Source organism: Hirundo rustica, chromosome 12, assembly GCF_015227805.2.
Source record: "Hirundo rustica isolate bHirRus1 chromosome 12, bHirRus1.pri.v3, whole genome shotgun sequence".
Classification (NCBI taxonomy): domain Eukaryota; kingdom Metazoa; phylum Chordata; class Aves; order Passeriformes; family Hirundinidae; genus Hirundo; species Hirundo rustica.
The window spans coordinates 15,113,055-15,125,407 of NC_053461.1; the positions used below are offsets into that span (position 1 = coordinate 15,113,055).

At 45.8% G+C, this 12,353-nt stretch overlaps 1 protein-coding gene across 1 annotated transcript in view; it reads right to left on the reverse strand.

Annotated features, from left to right (window-relative positions):
• Positions 1 to 12,353, reverse strand: part of LRIG1 (leucine rich repeats and immunoglobulin like domains 1) — a 92,904-nt gene that overhangs the window by 13,010 nt on the left and 67,541 nt on the right. Inside the window, 4 exon segments of the mRNA XM_040075978.2 lie at positions 1,628 to 1,699; positions 2,987 to 3,058; positions 8,016 to 8,096; positions 11,696 to 11,839. Of these exon segments, the coding sequence (XP_039931912.1) occupies positions 1,628 to 1,699; positions 2,987 to 3,058; positions 8,016 to 8,096; positions 11,696 to 11,839 (369 nt within the window).

Consider the following 12,353-nt stretch of genomic DNA (forward strand, 5'->3'; position numbering starts at 1 on the left):
AGGCCTTGAGTTCACTCCATGGCAGAGCAGTAAGCAGAGAGACCCTGCCTTCCATAAGGTGAACCTGGAGTTGTGTTTACTGATTAACAGAAGCAGTAGAGGAGAAATGACCGAAGATATTTGTGTAAACTCCACAGAAACAGTGACTAGTCTGGAAAACAAAACACATCAACATTTCTCAGCATCCTGAGCTCCAAGCCCACCATTGTAGGATTCTGATCCAACACTAGCTTAGCACCTGATAGGAAAAGAGGTGTTAAAAGGGGGCAAAGAAAAAGGGAAATTTTAATAGGAGTTCTTTTTAATATTCTGGGCCAAATTATGGCTGAACATAGCTCTAAGGCCAGTGAAGAATTGTAAATTTACACAAACAGGGCATTCATACTTGGGTCTGGTTTGCAAAACTCAGTCCGATCCTTGGAATTGAATGTGAGGATGCCTCAGAGACTGGGAAAACGCCCCAGAGAGCTCCTGTCCTGCAATACTACAAGCTATGCAAGAGCAGGGTATCAAGAGCACAGCAGAATCCCAACTCCAGCACTGCACTATAGGATGTGAATCTCATGTTATTCTTCTACTCAATACCTTGGGAAATCCTGAAGTTTGAAATGAGCAGGAAAGGGAAAAAGAAAGAAATTGACTGGAGAGGGAGGGAATATAGGGGTTTGATTTTTCAAAGCTGCCCACTTTGCTGTTCTAGGAAGATGTGTAGCCTCTAACACATATGATGGCATAAAACCCTCCTGCCTACTTGGGACAGGTCACGAGATCCTTCAGCACTATGCATTCTGCATGTAAATGTCCTCTGTCTGAACTTCTCCATTTTATAAACATTCCTTCACAATATCTGGGATCTCACTATCTCTTCCTAATAAGATCAACCTTTCATCTCAATTTTGTTTCAAGTGCCAGTGCAGAAGATAAAGCTTTTAATCACACAACAGACACACAGTATTTATCTTCTTCATTCCCAGTCACTGGTATCAAGTGTCACTGCCAACAGCCACCATCTGATTGTCATTTCCAATGTCAGGAGCAAGAACCTGTACCTGCCCAAATACCAAATAAATGATTTTGTGTTAACAGACACTGCACTACTCCGGGACATAGCAACACTTTGACAGTGGATTAAATATTTATGGGGAAGAAGAGAAAAGGAAACCAGGCAAGACTGGAAACAGTGTCTGATAACAGTGCAGAGCCCCAGCAGCAGCTCTGATAACACATCCGTATTTTTACACCAGAAGGCTGAATGACAAGTGGATGCCGTTCAAATGGTGCTGTCACTGCAGTATCAGTCCTGTGTGTGAGCCCTAAACACAGGTACAGCACTGGGAATTAAATCCATGGCGGTGTGAGCAGGAGAGCTGGCTAACAGGACCAGGGCTGGACTTCCTGAATGGAGATGAATCACTGCACAGGCACAAACCTGCTGGAAGAACCCATCCCAACGATCTAATTTCACTCACTATCGCATGCAAGACGTTCCTGTGACAGCTCCTCGTGCGTAAAAATAACCCACAGAGGAGGGGGAAATGAATGAGCGGTAATGTGGGTAACACCCGTGCTGCTGCTCGGGGCCAGGAGATCCCTCCCGCCTGAGGCTGTGAGCGGGGCAATCACTTACAGCTGCCGCAGGCTCCTCATCCGGGCAAAGGCATCGGCTTGGATGGAGCGGATGGCGTTGTCCCCGAGGTTCCTGCGGGCACAACCACAGGCAGTGTGAACAAAAGAGATGCCATGGCTGGGACAGAGCCCCTCCACATCGATTTAAGCAATGACTCCAGTAGCAGGTGATTTGGTAGCTCCTTGTCAAGGCCTTCTGCGCTTACAGCGCATAAAAATGTTCCTCAAAACACCTTTATATTATTAAAGTATTGCTGAACAATAGCCAGCCAACAAAAATTACACTTAACTAAATCTCTAAGTCGTTCCCTACCCCATCTTCTCACTAGACTTTCTCTGAGTCTGAGCTGCCTCCATCGTCCATAGCTCAGAAATTCCTCAGCCCCCTTGATAACCAAAGATAGTCAGGAATGTGGTACCCCAGGCTAGACCTTCAGCAAACATAAAAGAAAGCAAATACTTGCACTGAGCAGCATCTGAGGAATTATTTGAAAATGACTTGGAGAGGATACTGTTGGGTTTAAAAAAACATCCCAGTATTTCCAAAGGAAGGGGTTAAAGGCTTCCCTCACAACTATTGCTAATTAAAAAAATAATTTGTTCCCTGAAAAAGCACAGAGTCGGATTTAGGACTGAAGCTTACTAAGTGACACGTAGGGCAGACAAGCACCGTTTAAAAAGGACAATCTCAGCAGAGCATTAAAGGCACCTTTATTTGGGAATGTACTCCCAGTCAGGCAGCCCAAATCTTTCAGCGTGCTCATGATGGCCATAACATTTCATACAATCAACCGCCAATAAAACATGTAGAGCACAGTCACATATACTTTAACTTGTCTTAATCCAAGAAAGGAGGTTATTCATGAATCGCTGCTGGAGTCTTGGGACACAGAAAAAAATTACACCGAGGCAGCCAAAATGTACTTCTTGCAAATGGCTCTAAGGGGGTTGTGCTGAATGGGGATGTTCAGTGGGGATGCATTGAAACCACTCATCTGCAACACGCGTCACTGCCAGAGCCTGGGTTTAGGAGGAAGCTGGGGCAAAGGAGGAGAGAGTGCTGTGTCTGAACCAGCCTGTTTTCATTGCTAGCAGCCTGCAAAGCAGTAATGTGCAAGTCAAGGTGATACTCTCAAAAATTAAGAGCATGCAAATTTCCCATATGTTCTACAACTTTGTTCCTGGCACAAAAAAAGGCCAAAGTTGAGGCGGACTTATAATGAGAAGGAAGCAGGTGGCCCCCACAAATGGACTGACTTCTCAGTTTACAAAGACACTATTAAATTGCTAGCAGATTTCTCAAGCAGCTACTTTTGGCAGACCCCCCTTCCCAAACTCTGAGGCATGGTGGGTTACTCACAGGTGCTCCAGAGCCTCCAACCCTGAGAACGCTTTCTTGGCCACCGACTTGATCTTGTTTCCAAACAGAGTTCTGCAGTTTCCAAACATCCAGTGCCAGATAAACAGAAAGAAAATGGGGAGAGGGGGCAAAAAAAAAAAAAAAAAAAAAAAAGAAGAAGAACAATTAGTGTGGTTTTATCTGATATACACACTCAAGATTAAGTCCCAGGAAATCTGAACTCCACAGTGATTAATAGGGCTGAAGCACACTCGCTTTCCTGCTCCTGAAATTAAATCCTTTTATCTGTACTTGAATTTAACAGTGATGACAGCGCAAAAGGGAATGTGCCGTATCATGTAAAAAGGCAGGTTTGCTGCCCTGCTTGGGAACCAGCTTGCTGAGTAACAGAAGGTCCCCTCTGTACTTCTCAGCCTGGCTGTGGACAGGATTAAGTGCAGTGACAGTTTAACAAGATATTGGTCTCTCCCCACAACACTTTTCATTTCTGACTTCTTCCCAGACAGGAAAAAGAGGGGTAATTTATTCACTGGTGCTTGGCTTGAGCAGCTATCAGCACACAGGGCTGAGGGCTGCACATTCACACAGCACCTCACTGGAGGCACTGCTCGCTCCTCCCTTGTAAAGACAGCAGCAAAGCAACATCATGCAACAGATCACAGCCAAGGGATAATTTCAAGGAGCAAAAGGCAGAACAGGTAATGTGCAGAGAGAGGAGTGAGCTTGCTTGCATCTGTGACCAGAGAGCATTCCTCCCAATCAGCAGTGGCATGAGGGGACTGTCACCAGAAAACAGCCAGCTGGAGAGATCCCAGCCCAGCTGCCATCTCCAGAGCAACAGTTCCCCATAAATATTGACCAGTGCTAATGGCCAGGGGCAGGGTTTGTGCCACATGGACACCCCCCTCACCTGTTTTAATAAAACATCTACCAGTGTCATTCCTTAGGAACTGCTTTCCTTCCCCAGGCTCCCTCTAAGGTTTATCCTCCAGGTACATCTGTTATCATCACGTGGTGTCCAGGGCAAGTCATCACCCACACCTCAGGTGAAAAAAGGCACATCTGGTGCTGCACTTGATTTTGAGTTTTCATTCAAGAGCTGTCCCTCGGTATAGGGTGTGACCTGTACCTGCACCCCAAAAAGACTTACAACTGTGATGGTCCCACTGCTTGCTTACTGTCCAGAAAAAGGAGAGGAGTACAAGGTGGAGCATGTGCAGCCATTCCATCAGCAAATAACTTGTCAAGGCTACCACAAAGCACTTTTCAAATGTTGGGATAATTTGGTTATATATTGGCTCCCAGAATGCCCAGTTTCAAAGAGCCCCAGCACCAAAGGATGTGTGCAATCATGTGTGCCATCATTTGGTAAAAGGGATGTTGCATTAATGAAGGCTTTGAAAAATCCATTAGACTGATTAACACAGTAAATAATTTACTCAATGTAAACTCTGATCAAATTGCTGCATCCATACAGGGTGATTTCTGGAGCCATATTCCTAAATAAATGTGTTATAAGGACATGGTAAGGATAAAATAAGGACTAAATGAAATGGCCTCAGCTGCGCCAGGGGAGGTTTAGATTGGCTTTTACGAAAAAATTTCTTCAGAGAAAGGGTTGTAAGCATCGAAGAGACTGCCCAGGGAAGTGACAGAGTCACCATCCTTGGAAGTGCTCAAAAAACACATGGATGTGGCACTCCAGGCCATGGTTTAATGATGAACATTAAACAGTGTGATGTACAGTGATTGGCTGATGAACAGTGCTAGGCTGATGGTTGGGCTTGATGATCCTAAAGATCTTTTCCAACCTTTACGATTCTAATGGAAGTTAGATGGGCAACTGCTGTTGAAAAGATTATGCTGAGCTTGGGTTTGATAACTGCAGATTTCTATTACTGTTCAGTGGATATTGGCCTTCAAAAATTGGAGATACTGCTGATATCTGTTTAGTGCAAAGATAAGCAGTACATCTGGAGAAAGGAATACACAACTACACCACTTGTGTAGGTGCACACAGCTTGATGCCCGGGCATGAGAAACACCTAACACACGTAACAAGTCAGGCCTCAGCAAACTCATTACTCCTCACAACTAATTTCAATTAAGTGCCTCGACAAATCTGAGAGTTTGAACCTAGCAGCCCCCATCAAAGGGCTGTGGAAGGCTGGAATGTGAAGGCAGCAGAACACAGCCACAGCCATCCCACTGCTGGCCAAAACCTCCTCCACGGGGCAGAGCCAAGCACAAGCTCTCCTGGAGACTGCACCAGTGTGATTACATGGCAAGCACACAATTCATTGCAGCGTTTTCTCCTCCAGCCAGTTTTGCACCTGCAGGAAGATTTCACTGAGTGAGCCATCAAAAAGCTGGTTACATTTAGCAGCTTGAATAATTAGGAACCTCCTTGTTCTGCAGTGATTCCACCAGTGCCTTTTATGCTTCAGTGCTTCTCGACTCCCTCTTTCTTCAAACAACATTTTAATTTAGGCCTGTGCTCTCCATCCTGGAGAGCTTCATATATAATTCAGAGAAGGCTAAAGTGACTGGCCTCTCCATCTCTGTTTAACACCTTCATGTCAGCGAACAACCCTCTCTGTGCTAAATCCTTTCAGAGGCTAATCTGTGCCCGATCAAAGGGGAACGGCTTTTAAGGCAATCTCCACAGAGCTGAGGTGATTATTAATTCATTGGAAGGTCTCCTCTGAAGTGCCCATTTATTTTTTGTATGCTAATGCATTTAAAGTGGTTGACGGTTTAAACACAGGCCCTAAATCACACAGTGAAATGTTTGCTGCAAGGGTTGATCTTTTATTTACAAAAATATCCTGATACTTCAGCCTTAGAAATCACCAGTTTGGGATTTATGTGCTGAAAAGCTAAAATAGCTCTGAGGAGATCCCTTTAAAAGTGACCACTCACAAACTCCTCAAGAAATAATAATAAAATAATTTCATGTTCTGAGCACTTTTTAGCCTTACACGCTGGCTGTCAGTGAACAATCCCAGCAAGCTGTCTGTCCCACAACAGTTCACTCTTAAATAATCGAACCACTCCTGTCTGCCCCAAACCAACCTGATCCACACGCTTTTCCAGGCTCTGAAATATGCTGCAATCCCCTGCACACGTCCCTCAGCCAGACTCAGAGCTGGCCCGAGTCCACGAGCAATGACGGGCATCAGTCAACAAAGGAAAGAAAGATATAAACCAAGCTTCCTTAGACTTGCACAAGCCCTCAGTGCACCCTTGGCTACTGGCAGCCCAAAGCAGCCGTCTTTTGGAGGTGTTCCTTGTGCTGGGTGATAAACATCACATCAGGCCACGGCATTCACAGGGGAGAGCAATAGCTGCTCTGCCCAGAGCTCCCAGCACATAACCCACAGGCTGCCCCTGCTCCCCTCCTTCCTCCTCCCGCTCCTTGCTGTCCCTCCTGGCCTCTGCCTGACCCCCACAGCTCATCAGGGCTCACTGCTCCTGCTTTCCAAGTCAATCCTTTTGCTGAACTCTTTCCTTCGCTGCTGCCTCCTCTGGATTTTTCACCACTCTCCTGTTACCTGCACCCAGCATTTGTGACATATCCTAATCACTTGGGAGCACTACCTTTGTTCCCATGCCAGGGGCCCTGTTGGAGGGATGTACCACCAGGACAGCTCTCTGCTCCTTTCCACCACCCTCTCTCCCTTGTCAAGGCAGCACTACAGACTCTTAATCCCTACAGCCTGCAAATCCCACTGGCCAAAGTCTCTGCTCCCATCACCCTTCCAGCTGCTCACATGGTCTCACGGATTTCTTCAGACAAACCAAACATTTCAGTCAGGCAGCCAAGGACTCTTCCACCCACCGCATCTGCTCCTCTGCCTTTTTTCTGGCAGTCATAGGAAGACTCCCTGACTCTGAATGCACAGCAATTCTTACTGACTTCTCTCTCACCCCCACACTACTTCTGCTTCCCTGCCCTGGCTCCTCCCGTCCTTAAATCCTCCTCTGCCTTCTCTGCCCCACTTCACTTGCAGCTGCAACTCGGTCCCCTCCGCATGGACCCCGTGACTCCCCTCAGCAACGATCAAATGCCATCTCTGTGTCTGCGATTTCAGATTTTTCCTCCTCTAAGCACTGCATCTCCACGAGCCCTGCCGTGGCTCGTCCCACTCCCCGAGGAGTCTGCAATGAGAGCGTGACAATATCCCGCCTGCCAGGATTCATTCCAGCCATCTGCTATCCATCGAGGTACTTTTACTGCACCTCTGGCTGTGCCATCCCAGCATCAGAGACAGCGGCACGGGGGGTGCTGAGAGCTTCAACAAAGGCAAGAGGTAATGATTAGAGACTCTTGATTTGTCACAAGCCATCAGAGACTCCTATGACAGGGCTGATTTATGTCACCCATTTCAAATGGAACGGGGACTTGTACAGAGCAATGTGAAAATCCCTGCGAAGGCCGAGCAAGCCATAAACATTTGCAAGGCGCATGCTTGCCTTGGGTTTCTTTTTATCTCCTTAAGAGCCTGTGCCCCATGGTGCCTTTTATTGTCACTGCACATGGAACTGAGCCCAAAAGATCACTCTCAGAAAGAGTATCCCACAGAAACGAATCCTGTTTCAAGCCTCTGCTGTAACAGGAAGCGGGACGATTTTTCTCTTCTGTTTATTGTTATTTGCTGCATCAATCAGTGCCTCACTGAAGATTGCAAGGGGTTGTTTTTGTCGCCTGTTTGCTTTTAGAAGTGAGGGATGGTTGTGCTGAGTTTTATACACGAAGACAGCCTAAATTTCTCTCTGTGTCTGAACTGCAGTATGTGGCACCGTCTGTTCACCATTCAGAAAGGAAATAATTGCCTCATACCTGCTTGAAAACATCAGTGCTTGAAAACCACGTCTGTACTCTCGCACTGAACCTGCAGAACTACTGCAGCTCAGATTTTCTGTTGATTTTTGTCTTGTTCCAAGGCTGCATAAAAAGGGACAGACCCAACCCCACAGAGGCACACAACAAAAGTGGCTTGCAGAATTCAAGCCCAGGGATACTCACAGCTTGCTCAGGTTTTCCAGGCCTGTAAAGGCTCCATTGGTATCTTCTATTGTGCCCGAGATGTCGTTGTGGTCCAGTTCCCTGGGAGGACAAGAGAGAGCTCAAAATCAGCACCTCAGTCCCAATATCACTGTTAAAAAAAAGTGAAGAAAGCTGGAAAGTGCCACAGGAGAGCTTCCCATTTTCTCCTGACAGTGATCAGAAAGTGCAGAGTCCTGCAGCCAAACAACACCAGTCACCTCTCATGGTGGGATGGTGCATTCCAGAAAGAGCTCTGGCTTGTTCCTAGCTGAAACCCCATGAGACAACTACTTTTCACCAAGCAGGTTTCTGTCCTTTTCTAGTTCTGCACATCCAAACAGAAGGAGTGAAATGAAAACAAAGTGCCAAAATTAAACTGAAAGAAAACAGCTGTCCTTAAATGCCACTACCATGAAATAAGATCACTTGGGGTATTCCAGTGTATACATGCATTTGTCTATAGCTGGATCTTAGGAAGATGATTTGGTGTATTTTCTACAAAGCTGGACTTTTTTCTGGCAATGAACTTCAAAACTCAACAAAGGAAAGCGCCAGCATCACTACACCAGCCTAACTCTGTATAACCATTTGAAAAAAATAAAGAATTCCTTTTCAGAGTTAGCTTCTTTTGGCTTTCAAATTGACCATCAATTACAAGAGTCAAAGAGGTCCGAAGAAAAACAAGCACACAGAACAAACAGAGAGATCCACAAAAGCTGTTTAAACAGACTGTTTAAAAATCCTTCCCTCCCAGCTTTTAAATCCAACTAGCAATGAATACCCAGCAACACAGACAGAAATCCATCATTTCCAATGTTAAGTAAAAAGAAAAGAAAAACTAAATAGGCTTTGTTGGTTTTGTTACATCAGCCTGATTTAAAACCTGGCAAAACACAACACCAAAGCAAACTTCACCATCCAGATAACCCCTGAGCCCTCAGGTACTCCTTTAGCACCTTTTGAAGATGATTATCAGAAAGTTTCCAGAGGAAAAAAAAATATTAAGACCAAAAAAAAAAGAGAAAACCAAGTCCCCCTGCATTTTGCAACATTCCAGACACAGGGCATCACAGAGTGGCTTTTGGGCATCTGTGCAGCACAAATACACAGTAACTCACAAGAAGGGAAAACAAGTTTAAAAGAAAGCCCCAGTTTCAATATGGGAGTGGTTTTCCCTCAGCTGGCTCAGTCTTTGCTCCTTTCTCTGCTTTAGGGTGAAAGGAGATGGCCAAAAGCCACAGTTCCTGTTTCTCAGCTGCCTTAAGCCTGAGACCTGAATCTCGCATCCCTGGAGAGCCCTGGCCTTAGCCAGCATCACTGTGGATGTCAGGGTGATCTGTGGGTTGCTCTGTGCCAAAGGGACAGACAAAAACTCAAAAAAACCCGTGGGGTGTGGGCACACATGATGCTGTGGTGGCCAAAGAGACGAGTCCAGGAGAATGCTTTGATGTGCTGGCATTTCCAGCACTATTCTAGTGGGACAGGAGCAAATACATCCTCCTGGAGCTCAGTTTCTATACTTTCCCTCTGGCTGCCAAGCCAATGTCCCTTGTTGTGTTTGTTTTTTAAGGGAAAATCCCTTCTCAGACATTTCTCCTCTTCAGTTTCACCACGGGCTACTGGTCTTTGGAGCAGCAAACCCTTTCCCATGGCAGAGACAGACAAGTGGGAACAGCCTGTAGGAGCTCTGACACACACTTTTATTAATTGACTGCCACACATTGTGCTTTCTTGAAAAAGGGAAAAGAAAATGGTATTGCTTGTTCATCCAGTGGCAACTCAAAGGTTTAGTGTTAGAAAGGAGGAATAAAAACCTTTCTAACAAATGAGTGAAAATAGAGAGAGGGAATAAAAAAAGAGTGGGGTATTTTGGCCCAGCTCTCTTTGTATTCCATCTCCTCTCCCAGCCCCTGTTGCCAATTTCCTATTCTTTCTGGCTGGCTGAGCTTGAATGCTCGAAGCCTTGTTAATCATTGTGCTCAGAGGTCTCCGGGCCTGACCTCTATTTGAATAGCTCCACATTTCAGCAGTTTCACACCCACCAAAGGCTCCCCAACAATAGCCCGTAATTAAAGCATGCTCAGCTCTTTTTCACCAGGTGCAGGACCCAATAGGCCTTTCTCTTTATTAAATTAGAGCTCGCTCACACACCCCCTCTCCACCTCCCCCTCTGCCCTGGACATAAAAGAGGCTCCACATTCACTGCAGAGCAAAGAGAAGGACCAGCTTCCCTTCCCCTCCATTTTTCTTTGGAAACCTTTAGTTCCGGTCTTGACAGCTGCCTCAGAGAGGTCCCTTTCTGAATGCCCAGTGGCTGAAAGGCTTTGGCTTAACTTTAAAAAAAGCAAACAAAACCCAAACTCACTTTCCAGTCACTTCCTTCACTATGAACTTCAATAAAGAAAAGAGTAAGATGCAAAAAGTACTGTAAAGAGGGGAGATTTTTCTGTTCCCATTTCCTTTTAATGACTCAGGCCACAATAGGCTTCTGAAGAGAAATAAAAGTATCAAAGTGTGTTTTTTTCTTTTGAAGGAAGAATTAAATCAGTTTGCTGAACCCAACCAGCCTGGGAACGTGTCTGATGCTGTCACAAGGACTGTGAGAACTTTGTGGTGTGCCAGATGAAGGTGCTGAGCCCGCAGCTCCCAGAGAGAGGAGGAGAGAAGCCAGCAGCCCTGCAGGTTCCAGCAAGGAGACAGAGGCAACACAGCTGCAGGAATGGAAATGGATTCCCCATCTTCTGCTGTTCATAAGACAAGCCCAGATGTACAGTGTATAATGGAACAATGCTGCAACTGAATCCCACAGGAGGTCACACTGATCTGTCTGAGGGGCTCTGCTACTCCTAAAACCTTACCAGTTGGGATCTGGACTAGGCAAGCTCATTTCCAGCATCACATTTCCAGGTATTATATAGTGTCAGTGGTTTTAAAATGAAAGTCTGTGTAAAATGGCCACAGCCAGCACTGACAGATGGTTTTTGCAATTCACTACTAGGGTACATGAAACTTTGCCCTTGGCAACTTTTTGTTTTTTCAGGGTTTACCAGGAAAATCAGAATACAGAATGTTTCATGGGCCCTATTGCATTAAAGAGAAATTCTTCTGGTTACTTATTCTTATGGTATGTGCAAAAGCTTCTTATTTCTGTGCCTGGACTGAAGGCTGGGTGAAGCCTTCATGTGTAGTTACACTTCTGGTACAGTCAGATCCCAAGCCCAACCTCTACATTTCTTAGTTTTGCCATTGTTTTTTCCTTAACATCATCTCAGCCCATAATTTTATATTTATTATTCAGTTAAAAAAAAAAAAAAAAGGTGACATCACAGAAATGTTCAATGGCACATTTAGGAGGATATTCAAATTTCCAGTGTTGTCAGTGGAAGGAATCATTCCTTGCTCCATCTGAGTGCAGAATTACCCAAAAGAAACTAAGCTTTTCTAATAATTTCAGTTAAAGTCAATATGATAGCAAAAGAAACACTGCTATTAGCTGCAGGAATGAGACCTCAGGGAGTTTTGGTCAGCTGAGGTGGCTTCAGGAACCTGAACCTGCCAGACGTGGGCACATAAAGCATCTTTGAGGCCGAACCACCTGGCAGAACACAAACTGTGGAGGAAACGTGGGTGTGGTCTGACAAAAGCTGAGAGCAACTTACAGGACACGGAGGTTTTTGAGTCCCCTGAAAGCACCTTCTGCAATATGATTGATGGAATTGTGGCTCAGCCGTAGCACGTGCAGTCCCCCAAGGTCTGCCAGGCTTCCCTCGTCCAGCCTCGTTAGGTTGTTGTAGGAGAGAATCCTGAGGGGAAAAATGTACAACAGCTCTTGTCAATCCATCTGGTATTTTCCAAACCCCTCTGTGCCAAGCAGTGCCTGCCTCCCACAGCCACCTGACACGAGGTGATGTGCTGGGTGGGTATGTAACAACTGGATTAGGAAATAAGATTGCAGCCTGCAAGTACTGCCACAGGACACCCATGGGGGAGGCTGGGTGAGCTCAGGGAGCAGGAGGCAGCTGGTACCCAGCCACGGGGAAATTCTCTCTGCAGACCAGAGAGAGGCTGTCCCAGAGGTGACTGAGAGCAACAACCCAACACACACAGTCAGCTACAGCAGGGAGAGCTCCTCCTGCTCCCATGGGTTGGGATATTAAGAGAGACATCATACACTGGGAGATGTCTTAAAACCTGATTTATCGCCCAGTCTTGCGGAGTGAGAACATCTTCACCACATATACCAGGAGTTCGTGGTCAGTGGTCACAAGAGCACAGGTTACAAAGTGTTTTAAAGGTTTATTAGCCAATAATCTACTG